Here is a 19,595-nt window from a genome sequence, read left to right as displayed (position 1 = left end):
GACTTATATGAACATCACCACTTGCCCATTTCCCCGTACCCATAAAAGATCTTTATCTGTTAAGCTGCCGTGCCCCATTTCTCCCTACTCCCAGACTTTGGTAAGCACTAGCCTACTTTATGTCTACAAATTTGCCTATTCTGGACATTTCACATAAACAGAATCATACAGATTACAGCCACTTTGTTTCATGGCACAGGGGATGCTCTTGGGTGCCCTATTATTATTATTATGCCCTGTTACACCCAGGGGTGCTCAATTATTGAGCTACATCCCCAATCCTTAGTTTTTTATTTTGAGACAGGGTCTAAGTTACCCAGGCTGGCCTCGAACTTGCAATCCCCTTACCTCAGCCTCCTAAATTGCTGGGATTAGAGGCATGTGCCAGACTAAAACTTGGATCCTCCTGCCTCAGCCTCCCAAGTTGTTGGGATTGTGCTCAACTTAGTATGCAGCCTTGTGTGGCTGGTTTCTTTCACATGTTTTTAAGGTTCATACTGTAGCTGTATCATTACTTCATTCCTTTTTATTTGTAAATGGAATATCATTTACAGTATCATGGCCATTCCACATTTTATTTCTCTGTTCCAATCAGTTGATGGGCATTTGTTTTGTTTTTGTTTTTTCATTTTACTATTATGAATAATGGTGCTAAATGAATGTTTATGTACAGTTTTTTAAAAAATTAGTTGTTGATGGACCTTTATTTTATTTATTTGTATGTGGTGCTGGGAATTGAACACAGTGCCTCATGCATGCTAGGCAAGCATGCTACCACTGAGCCACAACCTTAGCCCAGGTACAAGTTTTTTTACGATTGTATTTTGTTTTCGGTTTTGTTGGGCATACATCTAAGAGTGGACTTATTGGGCCATATGGTAACTTTTTTTGTTTGTTTTTCTTTTTGCTGTGCTGGGGATTGAACTGGAAACTTTATGTTTAATATTTTGAGAAACTGCAAACTGGTTTTCAAAGTGGCTGTCCCTTTTTACATTCACTCCAGCAGTGTTTGAGGGTTCTAGTTTCTCCACATCTTTTCCAATATTTATCTTGGTGTGAAGTGTATCTTGTGTTTTTATTTGTATTTCCCTGACTGCTAGTGATGTTATCTTGGTTTGCTAGGGCTGCTGTAGCAGAGTGCTGCAAACAGCAGAAATATATTGTCTTGTATTTGTAGAAGCTAAAAGTCTAAGATTAAATGTCAACAGGGTTGCTTCCTTGTGGGCTGTGAGGGAGAATCCGTTCCATGCATCTCACCTAACTTATGATTTGCTGACTGTTTTCAACATTCCTTGCTTGTAGATCACTCTGATCTCTTCCTTCATCCTTATTCTCCCTGTGTACGTGTCTTTTTTCAAATTTCCCCACTGTGTGAGGATACCATTCATGTTGGATTCAGACCTACCCTGACAACCTTACTTGTAACTTCATAACCTCTATAAAGACCCTTTCTCCAACATTACATTCTGAGGTACTAGGGGATAAGGACTTTAGCATATAAATTTTGGTGAGTCACAATTCAGCCCTAAACAGATGTTGGACATATTTTCTTGTGCTTATTGACCATTCATGAATCTTTGGTGAAATGTCTGTTTAAATCTTGTATGCATTTTTAAACTGGGTTGTATTTTTTTATGTATGTGGTGCTGGGGATCAAATCCAGGACCTGGAACATGCTAGGAAAGTACTTTACACTGGGTTACTTCCCCATCCCCAGGTTATTCTTTTTTTTTTATTGAATTGTAAGAACTTATGAGATTTTATATTTCACAATACCAGTGCCTGATCAGAATTGGGCCTATCTTGTAAAAGGAAGATCATAGAGCCCTGGGTAAGAGTCTTGGACCTACTGGTAGCCAGCTCAGCAACCTTGATTAGTTTCTGGATCTCTTTGAGATTCTGTGTTTTTTGTCTTAAATTCTGTGACTGTAGTGGGAATGAAGGTACATTGTTGTTCCACAGAAACAATGCCTGTCTTTTTCTTTTACTAATTGATATACTTTAGAGACAGAAGACTCTCAGTATTGATGCAGGGTTGCACCTACCTCTCAGATATCTTATGAGTTCAGTTATCTTTACTGTGTGAGGCCTTCTGAAATGCATTGACTTTTCCTGGCTCTCTGGTGTGTGCTAGGTTTGCATGACTTTTTCCTATTCCTGTTTCCCAGTCTCAAAATTTTTTTCTGTTTCTTTGTTTTTGTTTTTTTTGTTACAGATACCAGAAAAGTTCACACTGCCACTGCCCGAACCTTATTCCGGCTGCGCCCCTTGCCTATTCTGTTAGCAACAGGAAGCGGTTATGTAGGGTACCGGCAGTATGAAAAGTATAGGGAGCGAGAGCTGGAGAAGCTGGGACTGGAGATTCCACCCAAACTTGCCGGTAACTGGGAGGTAGGAATAAGGTGGGACCACCTACAGGTCTCATCCAGCACAGCTGTCTGTTGCTTTCTAAATTGCCCCAACGTTGAAATATTTGAACAAGTCAAATTTGTTTTCTTGGAGCTCATGACTCCAGTGGGTTTTGGCCAAATATTGGAGTCATACCTTTGGTGTCATGTCCGGTTTCTCTTTTGTTTCTGCCCTACTCCTGCTGTCTTCAAGGGCCAAGTAGAAATTTTTAGCTGTTGAAATCCTCAATGTTTATGTTTTACATTGGTGCTGACATCCTGACTATTCTACTGTTTTTGCACTTCTTGGTCTGAGGAGGGTAGACTTTTGTGATGTGGATTAGTTCTCAGGAACCAGACTGAAATAATCAGATTCCATTATTATTGCTCAGAATGCTCTCCACCAATCATACTCACATAACAGGAACAATCTGCACTGTTGTTGAACCTTGTATCCTATATAATAAACTGTCTTATTCATCTCTGCTTTATGAACAGACACTCTAATATTGAAATTTAGCATAAAGGTGTAAGTTTAAAAATTGCCTTCTTGCCAGGTGCAGTGGCACATGCCTGTAATCCCAGTGGCTCGGGAGGCTAAGGCAGGAACTTTTCGAGTTCAAAACCAGTCTTAGCAAAAGTGAGGCATTAAGTAACTGAATGAGATACTATTTCTAAATAAAATCAAAATAGGCCTGGGATATAGCTCAGTGGTTGAAATGCCCCTGAGTTTAATCCTCAGTATTCCCCAACCCCACCAAAAAAATTGCCTTCTCTGCATTCTTAATTTAACAAAAGAAAAATCTAAAATATCAAAGAACCAATAATAGGTCCCATTAGTGCAGACAAAAGAGGGAGTAAAAATTGAAGCTTTCTGGTATTTGAAAGGGAATAGTGCATTTGGATCTTCTCTTGAACCACTTCATATTGTTGTTCCAGCTCCACTGAATCCAGTCAGATAGAAACTACAGCAACAGGTGTCAGAATCCTGATGCCAAGTCCCAGTCAGTATCCTTTGTAGCTATGTGAAATTAAACATGTCACTTTCTGTCTGGTTCTCTTTGTCTTTAACTATAAAAAAGCAGATTGCATTGGAACATGACTCTGAGGTGCCTTCCAGCTTCAACACAGGTTCTTTTGAAATCCTTTTTATCAGGTATGGTGGCATATGCTTGTAATCCCAGACTTGGGAAGTTGAAGCAGGAGGATTGCAAATTTGAATCCAGCCTCAGCAATTTAGAAGACCCCCACCAACTTAGTGAAACCCTGTCTCAAAATAAAAAAAATAAAAGGTCTAGGGATTCTCAGTGGTAAAAGGCCCCTGGGTTCAAGCCCCAGTACCAACTCCCTGCCAAAAAAAATGGAAGTTTTGTTGCCATTTGCGTTGCATGCTATACAGTAGACTTCCTCCCAAAATTCTCTTTTGGATTTTGGTTTTGAATATTTTTCTCCAATAGAATTCAGTATAAGAATTTTACTTGTGTTGTATTGTGTTTTGTAGGGGAGGGATACCCATGGGCACTTAACTACTGAGCTACCTCCCAGCTTTTTATCTGAGACATGGTTTTAGCAAGTTGCTTAGTGCCTTGCTAAGTTGCTGAGACTGATCTCAAACTTGTGATCTTCCTGCCTCAGTCCTTTACGTCGCTGGGATTACAGGCATACACCACCACATCCTGCTCACTTATGTTTTGAATCCTGTGAAACTGTGACTTAGTCAGCTGGCCATTCAGATTCATATTGTAGCAGTTACATTAGGAGATATCTGTCTGTAGTTCTTCCCTTTGCCCATGTGCCTATACCATTGGTCTGTTCATATAACCTTGGACTTTATAATAATTACCTCAGATCAAAAAAAAAAAAAAGTTTTCTGGTAGTATATCACAGGAACCTTTTTATGAAGGGGTAATTTTGACATATGTGAGTCATACTTTCAAAATGTGCTGCTTTGTCTCCTATGATCTTGGCAGTTTCCTTCTTAAGTATATAATTCTCCATTAAACTAATAAAGTAAATGTAATGTAAAATGGGTAGCACAATACTGTGATTGTCTGACACCATGCAAATGTCAGACCCAAGCTGGTCTCTTTGACCACAGGCATTTGTTATGTCGACTCTTCCTGTAATGAGCTTGTGTATTTTCAGGAAATTCCCATTCATTTCAAAGGTATTCCATGAAAATCTAAATTTGGAAGAAATCCGCTTCCAAAAATCATAAGAGCCCAGTACCAATAGTTTTTTAGCATTTACTCTTTGTATAATTGGGATTGCTGCCATACTAATTTGATATGCACAAAATGATTATTTGTAAAAAGGGCAGGGTGAATTATCTCATAAGGTCTAGGGCTGGACAGTGACAGGAGACTCTGGAGTGGAGTGGCATCATGCAGTGTGAGGTCTCAAACCCATCTATTGGTAAAGAACTGGGCTTAAGTTAGATATTGTTCCTTTGTTTGAGTAACATGGTCATAGGACCACTCCTGGATTTTTAAAGTAAGACTCAAGCTTTTCATTTTGGAAAGAGGAAATGGTCTGGACTTTATAAGATTTTAGGAGAGGCAGCAGGTTGAGGAGAAACCTTAATTGGCAGTTTGAGTTGAGTCCTAGTCCCTTCCCCACTTCATCACTGTCATTGCAAATGAAAAATAGATTTTCCAGATTTTCCAGATCTGACTGACCATCAGTCATTGGGGAATTTTAAAAATAATGAGTTCTATAATCTCACCCCTGGAGGTTTAGAAAAGGTAAAGAAGCCTCTAAATCTGTGGTATGGCATGTGTGTGTGTGTGTGTATGTTTTGTGTATGTATTGTGGTATTAGGGATTAAACCTACTGAGCTCAACCTCACCCCCTGTTTTTGAGACGGGACCTTGATAAATTGCTGAGGCTGGCCTCAAATTTGTGATTCTGCCTCAGCGTCCCTAATTGCTAGGATTACAGGAGTGTGCCACTCCATCTGGCTTAATTTTTGTTTTGAATGAAATAGTTTTTTAAATTGTGAAGTACTCATATAAAAATTTAAATGGTAGAGAAGAGATTGTTTACTAATGCCATTCTCATTCTCCAGAGCAAGCAAGTATTTTTAATATTTCTTACATATCTCTCTGTAAAACCTCTCCTTTTTTAAATTTAATTTTTGATTTTATTTTTAAAAAAAGGATCTTTACTGAGCTAGGGATATAAAAAGTCAGTGATAGAGAACTTGCCTGGCATGATTAAGGCCCTGAGTTCAATCTCTAGCACTATAAGAAAAAGGAAAATTATGAAGACTTTTTTTTAGTTTGAAACTGGGTCTTGCTAGATTGCCCAGACTGGCCTTGAATTTGCCATCACCCAGTCTTAGTATTCTGAGTGTCTAAGATTTCAGGCATGCTATCATGCTGTGCCTAAATATATCCTTTTTGATAAACGTATATTCCTGTAGAGCCACTGCCACTGCCACATTCAAGATATTTGCCCCTTTTCAATCAGTGTCTCTGCACTTGGGTTCAGGCAACCACTGAACCACTTTCTGTCACAATACATTTGTCTTTTAACAATTTTATATATATGAAATCATACAGTAAACTCTTTTATACATGGTTTATTTCACTGAGAATAATGTTTTGGAGATCCATGTTATTGCATGTATTGGGTTTTCATTCCTTGGTGCTGGGTAGTATGTGTGCTTCTTGACTTTTGATGAAATTGCATCTTGATAAAGCTATCAAAAATTTTTTAAAAATGCATTTAATATACCTAATCTATTGAACATCATAGTTTAGCAACACAGTACACTATAGATTATCAGTTATTTACTTGTGATTTCATGGCTGACTGGGACATGCAATTTGATGCCACTGCCCAGCATCTTGAGAGAGTATTTTAATACGTATTGTTAGGCCAGGAAAATATTATTGTTCAAAATATGAAGTATGGGGCTGGGGTTTTGGCTCAGTGGTAGAGCGCTCGCCTAGCATGTGTGAGGCCCTGGGATTGATCCTCAGCACCACATAAAAGTAAATAAATAAAATAAAGGTATTGTGTCCAGCTACAACTAAAAATTAAATATTTAAAAAAACATGAAGTATGTTTTTCAATGAATGTGTCAGTAACACTTTTGTACCATTGTAAAGTCAGAGCATCAAAATGTGGGACTGTCTGTATTCTGTTTGTCAGATACACCATAAATTTTTTTTTGAGATGGTCTCACTAAGTTGTGTAGCACCTCATTAAATGCTGAGGCTGGCCTTGAACTATTTGTTATCCTCCTGCATCTGCCTCCTGAATAGCTGGGATTACAGATGTGCACTACTCTGCCTGGCTACTACAAGTTATTTTTAATCCTCCATGTTGGGGGGATACTTAGTTAACTAATTGCAGCTTTTGCCTATTATATATACAGTAAATTTAGTGTGAACATTTGTGTATAAGTCTTGAAAATTTGTTAAATTTGTTTAGTTTCTCTTACGTTGCCTAAAAGAAAAATTACTGGGTCATAATATAATTGTGTATTTAACTTTAGAAGAAATTGCCAAATTGTGGAAGTAGTTGTACCATTTTGCATTCCCATTTCAATATATTTGAATTCTGTGTTCTTGCTAGTCTAATTAACTTACTAGTTATATTAGATTTTTAGTAGAAATTTCATTGTAGATACTCTGTTTTTCATTGAAAGTCTCAAGTTATTTTATGACTTCCATTTTTCTATTTATGATCATGTTTTCCATTAAATTTTTGAACATATCATGGCTATTTATATAGCTCTCTCATACATCCTTTTCTCCTAATGTCACTGTCTTCTGTCATTTCTGGGTCTGTTTTTATTGCTCTCCTCCCCCCATCACCCCACCCCAGTGCTGGGGATTAAGCCTAGGGCCTTGTACATGCTAGATAAGCACTCTACCACTAAGCCACATCCACCAGCCCTACTAACTTGTCACTCCCCCCATCCCTGGTTATCAGTCACATTTTCTTCTTCTAATACCTAATCATTTTGATTCAGTGATTTAAATTGTGAGGTTTTTATTTTTGTGTGCTTTTTACTGAAAGTTCGGTCCTTGTCCCTGATGCCAATTCAATAATGAAGACACAGTTTTGAGAAAAAGGGAAAACAAGGTTTATTGCTTTCTAGCAGAGGACAATCACAGGGGACTCCTGTCCCAAAGGCTATGATTCTGCCCATCAGCAGGAACAGGGAGCTTTTATAGAGGTGATTCAAAGAAAATGAGATTAGGGAGGAGAGATCAGGGAGAAGATGATTGGGAAAAAGAAAAAAAAAATGTAAGTTTCAAAGCCACAAGGAATATAGTCAAAGCATCCAGTGAACCCCTCTTACATTCTGAGTTTTGTTGTTTTCCTTCAGGGTGTTGGACTTTATTCTGACAGGCAGTTAATTTATTTGTGTATCATTTAGATATTTTAAAGCTTCATTAGGATAGATTTAGAGTAATCTTTAATTTGGACTAGTTTGGCCCTACTACTGAGGACCCTTCTTGCATCTCTACTAAGTGAGCATTCAGTGAGGACTTTCCATTCTGATTGGTTGAAATGTAGATGTTTCCTGGTCCTGTGTGAGCTTGGGAGAGTGTAAGGTTTAGTGCTCTAAGAATTTTTTTTCAACATTGTGGAATTTAACTGTATGTACACAACTTAGTTTTCATCAAGATGTTGCCAAAAGGTCAGTCCTTAACCCTGATGCCAATCCAATAACAAGGACATGATTTTGAGAAAAGTTACATTTAAAAAACCATTGTTTTGGGCTGAGGTCGTGGCTCATTGGTAGAGCACTTGCCTAGCAAGTGTAAGGCCCTGGATTCGATCCTCAGTACCACGTATAAAATAAAAGTATTGTGTCCAATTTCAACTAAAAATTAAAAAAAAACCAAAACATTGTTTTTCTTTTTAAATGTCCATGTAGGACTATGCTCTTAGGCTATGCTCTCCTGCCAGGTGTTAAAGACCAAGTTGGTCAAAACTGACCTTGTTCCTATCTATTCTTAAGAGTCAGCTGAGATTCCTCAGAGATCACTCGTGGGCACATGTATAAAGTCTCCTGGTTCTTTTAGCATTTTTCTATCAGTGGTGCCACTTGTCAGAATAGGTCAGGTTTGACTGACCATATGTGACTTTTCTTGGAAGTATCAGGGACATTTCCCTCTTCAATGATCCTCCTCTTTGCAGAATGTGCTCTGGTTGGCTTCCTGTTCTCTAGGGTCCTCTCCATCTCCCTGATAAGTAGATCGGGTGACTCAACTTGAGTTGCAGGGCCGAGAGAGGGCTGCCGTCATTCTTTGGGTCCTGGTTGACTGTAAAGGGCAAGGGCCAAAACGTCAGCTGCTTTTTCCTTGATCCTTTCATTTCCTTGACTTTGGTCTCTAAGTTTTTGTTTTTAAACACCCAGCATGACAGTTTCAACAGGCTTAAAGAGGAAATGACTTCAATATCTATAATTTTACATTATCCCTTTCATTTAATTGGGGTCAGTGTTAGTGCTGGAAGTCAGGATTGTATAGTATCATATAGTGTCTGTCCTGTAGGTGATAGCTTATTATCTCAAATAAACCAGTTTCTTTCTTTCTTTTTTTTTTTTTTTTAAGAAGCAGTACCTTTGCAAAACACTAACAGGCAACAGTTATAAAGTTTACAAGGAAAATGCAAAATGAATAGCAAAAACATATTCAGTTTGTGTAATAGCTATGAACAAAGACAAAAGTCTTGAACCTTTACTTAGTTATACAGTACATCCCCTGTTTGAAATCACAATAATCTTTACAACAAAAAATCAAGTCTTTTGAACACAACTTTAAATGAGCTGAAGTCTAGCTTATTTTGGAGCCATTCTAACATGGAGTAAGGTGGGAGGCAGAGCCTTATTTCAGGTAAGGGAGAGGGGTTTTTCACAATTAATACAATACAGCATTACACCTGAAACTTGAATTACAGACAGGCTAAGTTCAGAGAGCTTTTAACTTTCTTTTTGTAGAAAAAGTGGCAGAATGGTTCCATGTTTTACAGTGTCACCTTTAAACAGATCAGGCTTTCCTTAATACCTTCCAAAAATACATTTAAATTTCAATTCCAGTGTGAAGAGTAACACAAAATTGAATATATAACTTATTGACAACAGGTTACTTTATCCAGGCATAAAACATCAAATGACGTGAACAAATACCAACCAAATTTGTTATTTTTATTGGAGACCTTTGCTACACATAATTTTAGTTTGGAGAACAGTCTGGCTCTCCTAAGTTTTACATTTGTCTTAAGTTGAATTTTTAAAATACAATTTAGAATCTAGAGTGTACAATAATAATAGTCACAGGTCTGCATGGGTTGATAAAAATCTAAGAATAGCCTTAAATCTCTTATATATTTAGGAAATAGTGTTCACCATCAGAAATTGACTTTAGGAAACAGTGTTCATCATAAGAAATTGACTTAAAGCAAACAGGTATAAGACAGGTCTTCAAATGACAGTGTGGCCCTTCTATGTCAGATACAATGTAAAAAAGAGCATTTATTGGTTATCTTGCCAGTAACATTACATAAACTTTCATTTTATAAACATTTACATAACTCTTAGACAAGGCTTAGAAAGAGAGTTCTCAGATACATACGTATACCTAGTCACCTATATTTAGGGTGTCAACTATATTGTTATAACCTAAATAACAGTTGTTTGTTTAACCAGTTACAAAGTAATGATTTAAGACTTTAAAACAGGTACAAACTCTAATTACTAACAAATGCAAGAAAATTATCTCAGTAGATAAGAGCATATCAATGTTTCAAGCTTTGCTTCATATCAGTACATTGAAGTTCAAGTAACTTTGTGCTTATTATAGCCAATTTAATCATAAACACAAATTTTTTGAAATTTACTTTCCACAGACCTTCTGTGACTTACTTAGACATTCACAACTTTACATCCTTAGTTTTGTCTTTTTTCATTTTGGAATTTAGCCCCAGAATATTACTTTACCCAGATAAAATACTTTCTCATCCAGAAACATTTCTTTTGCCTTCTGATTTTCCATACTAAAATATATTTTTTATACATATAACTTTGTTTTATCTTTTCAAGTTTTGGACCCTTTCTTAAATTCATATTCTGAAACAGACCTTATGAATGTTATCTGTGCATTTAATTTACACAAGTTATTTTATCCCAGGAAAGGGTTGGACAATCCAGCATATACAAAAAACAAACAAACAAACAAAAAACCCTGTGCTTTTTTCTCCCAGGTTGCATTCAAGGTGTTGGAGCATAGGAAATTTTTGAGCCTGACCTGTCTCCATTATCATTATCACAATGCCATCAACTTTAAGTGAGTTCCCATTGTTATTTGTATCCAGAGGCTCCTTTTTGGCCTTTTTTCTTATACTAGGCATATTGACATGCAATGGAGGTGGCCCTTTCCATCCTTTTCTTTAGATTTCCTTGAGATCTTTTTGCAGAAGCTGCCTACAAACACAGGTTGTCCTATTTTCTGTCTTTTTCTTTTCTGTGTGCAATTATTTATTCTGCCAATCTCCCCAGGCATTTAATTTGATGGGATACTATTATAGCAAGAATTGCTTTGTCCCATTGGTGAATATTCCCTGGCCAATTGGGGTCTCCTGTCATATCTTAAAAAGAGAGACCATTTCTGTCCCCAGGTCATAAATTGATAGTGCTAGAACCTACTGCCACATCCTTTGTGGACAATAGCCTTCACTTCCCAGGAGCAAAAGAGGCTGGAAGGCAGGGCAGAGTCCAGGTTCTCTTTGGCCATTTTTCTACAGCCCAAGCAGCTTTTGGAGGATTTTTTTTCTTCCCCCAGTTTAGTGCTAGTGTACTTGACATAGTGAGATTATTGCAGCTGCCTGGGGCCAGGCTGAGAAACAGTGCTGGGACTGCTAGCACTGGGTTTAAAATAGTTAATCCTTTCTTCTGGTGTCCTGCTGTCCTTGCACATCAGAGGCAGTACCTTTTGACACCTTCAGCTTAATTTTTTTTTTTTTTTGAGAGAGAGAGAGAGAGAGAGAGAATTTTTAATATTCATTTTTTAGTTATCAGCGGACACAACATCTTTGTTTGTATGTGGTGCTGAGGATCGAACCCAGGCCGCACGCGTGCCAGGCGAGCGCACTACCGCTTGAGCCACATCCCCAGCCCCAGATTAATTTTTGATGGTTCAGATCCCTCATCATGCAAATGCATAAATGTCGGTATATACAGAATCTATTTCATATGCTTTAACCCTTACAGACCAATTTCAGAGATTGTATAATAATCCAGAGAAACCCTTTTCCTCTTAGAAAGGCTTATTTCTATAGGTGGCCCATGCAGCCAAGATCTGTCTCCTCAAGAGACTAGCAGTAAGTTCAATGCAGCATGGCCCATATCTTAAAGGGCCAGTAACTGACAAAAAAACAGACAAGAGGATCACCCAAACCAGGGCCGACAGATGGGAATCTTTAAAACAGACAGACCTTGCACATACAAATTTCTTCCACTCACTTTACCCTTTTGCAGACCAACTACAACTGCAAGATTATATTATATTGTAGAAATCTGCTTGAAAGCCACATCATTACAGTACAACATTATCTTAGGCAGACTTACAGGTGGCCCTTTCTTCAACTTATTTTACTTCTGACAGACCAACTCCAATTGCAAGATTGTACAAAAAAGAAACAGAGACAACCAGAGACAACTCCCAAACTATGGCCAACAGATGGGAACCTTTAAATTGACCAGCCAAGATCTTTCCTAAGAGACTACCCATAGAATCAGTGTAGTATTGGCCATGTCTTAAAAGGGGCAGTAGCAGATACAAACAAAACAGACAACCAGAGGGGATTCCCAAACCATGGCCAACAGACAGGAACCTTTAAAACAGACAGACCAGACAGGGGAAAATCCCAAGTTCCAAACTCTCACTTAACAGTGACTTCTACACCTGTGGCACCATGGATGTCCCCACAAAGGGGAACCAGATGTGTAGAATCAAGGGTCTCTATGTGCACACGGGGAAGCATACTCAGTGGCTAAAGTTGTCACGACTTTCCTGAGTTCAGTTTCCTTTTTCTCAAAGTAGAGCAACTGATGGAGCAACTTGTGCAGTTCAGGAAGAGAAGGTGGGAGCTCCCCGGAGCAAAAAGAGCTTTGGCAGCTGCTAGGGAACCTTTACCCTTTTGCAGAACAACTATAAGGTTGGTCCCTCAGTCCCTCCCTTTACTCACAGAAACAGCTCGTCTGGTTCTGTCCAAGGCAGACTCACCGTTTCCAAATTTCTCCAGTGTCAGCTCTCAACAAACTCACCAGCCATCTTGTATCCTCAGCATGGAAGTGGGGTTCCATGGAGAGCCAGACCTGCCCAAGAAAGCAGGAGCAGGGGCTGCTCTCAGATACAATGTAGGTCGCCAGATTTGTTGCTGAAATATCTGTTTTTGTTCCTGATGCCAGTCCAATAACGAGGACATGGTTTTGAGAAAATTGAAAAAGAAGGTTTATTGCTTTGCTAGCAATAAACATTGTTAGCAATAAATATTGCTTTGCTAGGGAACTCCTATCTTGAGAGGCTGTGATTCTGCCCGTCTGCAGGATCAGGGAGCTAATTATAGAGGTGATTCAGAGAAAATGAGATTGCGGAGAGAGATCAGGAAGGAGAAGATCAGGAAAAAGAAGATCGGGTAGGAGAATGTCAGGGAGATGAAGGTTGGGAACAAGAAAAAAAACTAAGTTTCAAAGTCACAAGGGATAGTCAAAGCATCAAGTGAATCCCTGTTACAAGGAGACTCAGGAACTCCCCTTGAAAATTTATGGACATTACTTTCTCCACATAACTCCCTCCTTTCTGATTCTCTACATTAAATAATCTAGCTCTTTATTGGTGTGAAGTCACCTGGGTTTTATTACTGACATGCAGGAATCATTTCAGCAGGAACTCATGGGAGAACCTACCTGTATTATGTATTGGGAATGATTGCTTACAGAAGCTGTTACCACCCAGTTAAATATTATTTGCCCCCATGTCTTATAGTCGTAATACACCATGTTGGCCTCCTGATCTGTGCTTTGAATTCCTATAGGCCAAGGTTGAATTATGCATGCTTCAGGCTTCCAGAAAGTCCTTTATCAAACCTTGGTTTGGTGATGATAGTGTCTCCTTGTTTATTGGACAAAAGGCAAGAAGATGCTAGGAGGACAGGGAAGACACGTTTTGTGCCCAGAGGACACATTAACATAAACCTGGGATTGGAAGCCATGAAAGTGATAATCCCTGGAGAGTAAAGTTAGAGGTGAAAAACATGGGGACCACTCTCCCTTGCTTCATTTCTGTTGCCCACTGTTAGTCATTATTACCTCTGTTTTATGAGCATAGGTGTCTCTTTGTCCATTTGTCCCTCTATCTCTTCCTTCTTCTCATTACCTTTTCCTATCACTTTGCCATTTGTTCTGACTAATGGCATTCTCTCTTGCCCTCCGTAGAAACATTTTCCAAAATATTTTGGTGAAGTATACCCACCAGAGTTTTGGGGATTCTTCTTTCTCTTTGCCAGTGCCATCTCTTCATTTCAACACTCCATCCTCATCCCCTTGGTAAGATATACTGTCATAGCTCTAGCTGTTGTAGCCAAATAATACAGACTAGGTGGCTTAAACAACAGAAATTTATTTTCTTACAGTTTGGAGGCTGGCAGTTCAAGATCAGGGTGCTAGCATAGTTGTGCTCCAGTAAGAGCACCTTCCTGGCTTAAAGATTGTTGCTTCCTATGTCCTCTCATGGTTGAGGGCAGGGTTTGGGGGAGGGGGCACCCTCAGTCTCTCTGGTGTCTCTCTTCTTTTAAAGGCACTTAATTCCATCTTGAGGACCCCACCCTTACAGCGTCATTAAACCCTTAGAGGCCCCATTTTTAAGTGTACAATTTAGCAACATTAAATACAGTTAGTGTTTTTGTAGCCATTACCACTACTCACTTCTAGGATTTTTTCGTCATCCTAATCAGAAATTCTGTACCCACTAAATAATACTACCCATTCTGCCCTACCCCAGTCCCTGGTAAGTATTGTTCTACTTTGAGTCACTATGAACTTGCCTATTTTAGGTACCTCATATAAGTGAATCATAAAATATTTTTCCCTTTGCTTCTGGCTTCTTTCACTTAGTATAATATTTTCAAGGTTCATCCTTGTTCATCTGTGGATAAGCTAGTATCAGAATTCCATTTCTTTTTCTGTTTGAACAGTATTCTGTTGTATGTATATACCACATTTGATTTATATGTTCATCTGGATATTAATGAATTGGTAGTAGTTAATGGATTTGGCTTGTTTCTGCCTTTTGAGTATGGTGAATGATGCTTCTGTGAAAACTGGTCTATAAGTATCTGCTTAAGTCCCTGCTTTCAATTCTTTTGAGTTAATACTAAAAGTGGAATTGCTGGGTTATATGATCATTCTGTTTAACTTGTCAAGGAACTGCAGAACTTTTCCAAGCATCTGTACCATTTTACATTCCTACCAGCAATGCACAAACTTCCAGTTTTTTGTAATCTAACCAGTTTTTGATAATAGTTATCTTTAGAGATATGAAGTGGTATCTAATTGTTCTTTATTTTCATTTTCCTCATACTCATTGGCTATTTATATATAGTAGCTCCCCTCTTTTTTAACTTTCTGAAATTGTACCTACAGTCAACTATGGTCTACAATTAAATAAACAATTCCAGAAATAAACAATTCATGTTTTTAATAACTTTCATTAGAATATATCAATATAATTGTTCTATTTTGTTATTAGTATTGCTGGTAATCTCTTTTTACTTTTCCTAACTTACAAGTTAAACTTTATCATAGGTATGCAGGTATAAGAAAAAACATTGGCAGGGTATGTTGGTGCATATCTGTAATCTCAGCTACTTGGCAGGCTGAGGCAGGAGGATCACAAGTTTGAGGCCAACTTTGGCAACTTAGAGCCTGTCTCAAATAGAATTAAAAAGGGCTGGAGGGCTGGGATTGTGGCTCAGCGGTAAAGCACTCGCCTAGCATGTGCGAGGCCCTAGGTTCGATCCTTAGCACCACATAAAAATAAATAAATAAATAAAGATATTGTGTCCCACTACAACTAAAAATAAATAAAAAGTTTAAAAAGTTGGGGGGGGGTGCTGGAGATGTATCTCAGTGGTGAACTGCCCCCCAGTGTACTCCCTAGTACTGTAAGAAAGAAAACAGAACAACTTGGTATATATAAGGTTTGATACTACCCTGGTTTTAGACATTGTTGGGGGAGGGTCTTGGATAAAGGGGCACCGCATAACTTCTTTAGAGAAATATCTATTCAAGTCCTTTGCACATTTTAAAATTGGATTTTTAATGTTGAGTTACAGGAATTATTTATATGTTCTGGATGTTCATCCCTTAACAAATACACGGTTTGCAGATATTTCTCCCATTCTGTGGGTTGTCTTTCACTCTCTTGATAATATCCTTGGGTGCATGAAAGTTTTAAATTTTGTTGAAGTTCAGTTTTTGTGTCTTTTCTTTTGTTGCCTATGCTTTGGTGTCACCTATGTTTTCTTCTAAGAGTTTTATAGTGTAAGATCTTATGTTTAGGACTTTGATCCATTTTGAGCTAATTTTGAATATGGTGTAAGGGAACGGCCCAACTTTTGCATGTAGATATCCAATTTTCTCATCACCATTTGTTTTAAGATTGCCGTTTCTCCATTGACTGGTTTTAGTGCCCTTGTGGAAATCAACCTCTGTGTTAGTAAGTTTTTTGTTGCTGTGACCAAAATACCCAACAGATACAAATTAGAGGAGGAAAAGTTTATTTTGGCATATAGTTTCAGAGGTTTAGTCCATGGTTGGCTGAGGCCATTGCTTTGAGCCCAAGATAAGGTGACTCATCATGCTGGAAGGGTGTGGTGGAGGAAAGCTGCTCAGGATGTGGCTGTCAAGAAGTTGACAGAACAAAGTGGGAAGGAGCCATAGGGAAGATGAACCCTTCCAGGGCACATCCCCAGTGACCCACCTCCTCCAGCCATGCCCCACCTGCTTACAATTATCCAGTCAGTCCATTCAAATTAGGATAGACTGATTAGGTTACAGCTTTCATAATCTAATCATTTCACCTTAGACTATTTCTGCATGAACATAGGAGCTTTTGAGGAACACCTGATATCCAAACCATAACAACCTCATTCTCTCATATATATTTTGGGTGGGTATTGGGGATTGAATTTAGGGCACTCGACCACTGAGTCACACCCCCAGCCATATTTTGTATTTTTTTAAATTTAGGGACAGTCTCACTGAGTTGCTTACTGCCTCTCCATTGGCTGAAGCTGGCTTTGAACTCATGATCCTCCTGCTTCAGCCTCCTGAGCCACTGGGATTACAGACATGTGCCACCACATCCTGCTCTCTTTTATATTTATTTGTTTTTGTTACCAGGGATTAAACCTAAAGGCACTTAACGCTGAACCATATCCCAGCTCTTTTTAATTTTTACTTTGAGACAGGGTCTCTCTAAGTTTCAAGGCCCAAGTTGCTGAAGCTGGCTTTCACCTTGCGATTCTCCTGCCTCAGCCTCCATACCACTATACCTGGCTTGTTCTCTTTTAAATGAAAGAGATGTTATAACAGTGTGACAGAATGTTGAGAAAGAGAGGACAGTTTTATGATTCCTACCTCTTCTGTGATTAGTTAATCATGAATTTTATTTTTCATGTGTTAATTTCCTATCTTTGTCTTTAATTTTTAAATGGATACAGCTATTTTTAAATCTTGCCTTTTTTACTGTATGCATGTTGCTCTATAGGATTATTTTACCATACTGCATAACGTGTGTGTGTGTGTGTGTGTGTGTGTGTGTGTGTGTAATATATATATTGTTTTTAGCCTTACTGGGGATTGAACCCAGGATGCGCTACCAGTAAGTCACATCCCCAGCTCTTTATATTTTTGATTTTAAGACAAGATCTCACAAAGTTGCTATGGCTTACCTTGAACTTGCAGTCCTCCTGCCTTAGTCTTCTGGGTTGCTGGGATAATAGGCCTGCATCACTGTAATTGGTCTGTATTTATAATACTTTAAAGTGGTTCTACCATCACGAGTCAGTTCTATTGTACTGGTGCATTTTTCCACGATGAATAATGTTGCAGAGCACTTCTTTGTACATAAGGCCTTTTCTTCATGGTGAGTGTCTAGGTATAGAATTTTCCCATGACACTTTTTTATAGTTTTCGGCATGCATTTGGCTTCTAAAGTAATGATGCTGGTCTGGATGATAACCAGTGCACGCCTATAATCCCAGCAGCTTAGGAAGCGGAGGCAGGAGGATCACGAATTCAAAATCAGCCTCAGCAACTTAGCCAAGACCCTGCCTCTAAATAAAAGTCCTGAGGATATGGCTCAGTGGTCTGATTCCTGGTACTAAAAATAATAATAATCGTGATAATGCCTGTGTAGTTGGTATTGTTTTATACTATGTGAACCATACTGGATATTTGCAAAACACAAGTTGTCATAGATGAGCATGATTTCCTTTCTTGAATTTGCTTGTTCATTTACCACATCTTTGAGTTCCTTCTGTGTATCAGACCCTGTTGAGATGTTGGGGATCCACTCATAAACAGAATCAGGGCTTTCCTTATTAGTGGGTGAGACACAAGAAACAGACACATAGGTACGTCAAATGGTTGAAATGCCTTGAGAAAAACTTAAAACAGGTAAAGGGCACAGATGCCCCAGGCTGAGGTACGGAGTGATGCTACTTATTGAAGCTTTCAGGGAAGAAACACCTTGAGTGGAGAGCCAACAGTTTGCGTTGATGGATTGGATGGAGAGAGAAGGAGAGAAATGGAAAATGATTCAAGCTTGAGTAAGTGGAAGAGTGGAATAGCTAATTATTGAAAGCTGTGTAGGAAATGGAGAGCTTTAAGGGTCTAGTGCCTTCATACAGTTCCTGTTTTGCTTATCTTTAAATATGAATTCCACTTAAACATTTTTACATGTTTATTCTGTTTATATTGGCTCATTTATGAAGTGTCATTTATAAATTTTTGCCCATATATCTGATTTATATTATAGTCTTTTTTCCCCTTAGATATCTTTGAATATTATAGTCATTTTGAGCTTTATTTTAATTAATGCTTTAGATTCATAATTTTTAGCTTTTGGAGTTTTGAGCATCTCTTTAAGAGTTGGACAAAAATTGTGGACTCTCTTCCTTCCAAAAAAAAAAAAGTGCCCAAAGAAAATTTGGCTTATAATTTTAGGGGCCTCAGATCCCTCAAACTCATGTATATCCCAGTTAAGAATCATTAGTTTAGATGAAACTTAAATAAATGCTTTTTAAACCAAGGTTTTTGTTTTTGTTTTTTTACAGATTCATGTGACTAGATGAAATCATGCTTAGAAGTTGTTCCTTGATCTTCTCAGTGTGTTAGTCAGCTTTCCATCACTGTGGCAAATGCCTGAGAAAATTTATAAGAGAAAAGGTTTATTTTGGCTCATAGTTTTAAAAGTTCCATTTTATGGTCAGTTGAATCCATTGCTTTGTGACCTCTGATGTGGTGCCAGGTGGCAATAGCTGAGAGCACTTGGCAGAGAACTTGGCTCGCCTCATGGTCATGGAGTAAAAGAGAAAAGGGCCTGGGTTCCCGCTATCTCCCTTAAGGGGCATGTCCCTAAGGACCTAAAGACCTCCCACTAGTTCCCACATCTTGAAGGTTTCATCATTTCCCCGTAGCATTATACTTGGGACTAAACCTAATTTACCACATGGACCTTAGGGGGTCACTTATTTACATTATAGCAGTCAGCGTGTTCCTTTTAGTTCCTTCTAGTTCAGTCTTTGACTTAGCCTGGTAGCATCCATCAGTGGGCAGAGGTGATTTTCTGAAGGGCATTGAGGAACCTCTTGAGAGAGGACTTCAAGGACTACTGAGAAGTTGTATAGAAGAGATTCTTCCAGGAGTTTCTTTGCAGGAATTCATGATGCCCTGAAACTGTCCTGGATTCATTACTGAAGTAAACAAGTTCCTTTGGGTTACGCAGGATTGACTGACTGCCTTTTGGCCCTTGGCTCAGGGAGGAGGGCCATTGGCACAGGTGTGCTTGCAGCAGGCTGTGTTCTACATTTACGGGGTAGTTGTGATTTCAGATATACTATACCTTTGTCCCCCGAAGTCATGAAAATAATCTAGCAACTAAATGGAATATTACTTGTTGC

At 38.5% G+C, this 19,595-nt stretch overlaps 1 protein-coding gene across 3 annotated transcripts in view; it reads left to right on the top strand.

The window, feature by feature from the left end:
- Pisd (phosphatidylserine decarboxylase) overlaps window positions 1-19,595 on the top strand; it is a 116,663-nt gene that overhangs the window by 12,039 nt on the left and 85,029 nt on the right. For 2 of the 3 annotated variants that reach the window (XM_076838084.1, XM_076838094.1), the window contains exon 3: window positions 2,216-2,391. The exons of the other annotated variant lie outside the window; for it this stretch is intronic. In XM_076838084.1, coding sequence (XP_076694199.1) covers window positions 2,216-2,391 — 176 coding nt within the window. The remainder of the gene's footprint in view (window positions 1-2,215; window positions 2,392-19,595) is intronic. 3 annotated transcript variants of the gene reach the window in all.

Source organism: Callospermophilus lateralis, chromosome 1, assembly GCF_048772815.1.
Source record: "Callospermophilus lateralis isolate mCalLat2 chromosome 1, mCalLat2.hap1, whole genome shotgun sequence".
NCBI lineage: Eukaryota > Metazoa > Chordata > Mammalia > Rodentia > Sciuridae > Callospermophilus > Callospermophilus lateralis.
Note: the sequence above shows the minus strand (reverse complement) of the source record. Positions and strands in the feature narration are given on the sequence as shown.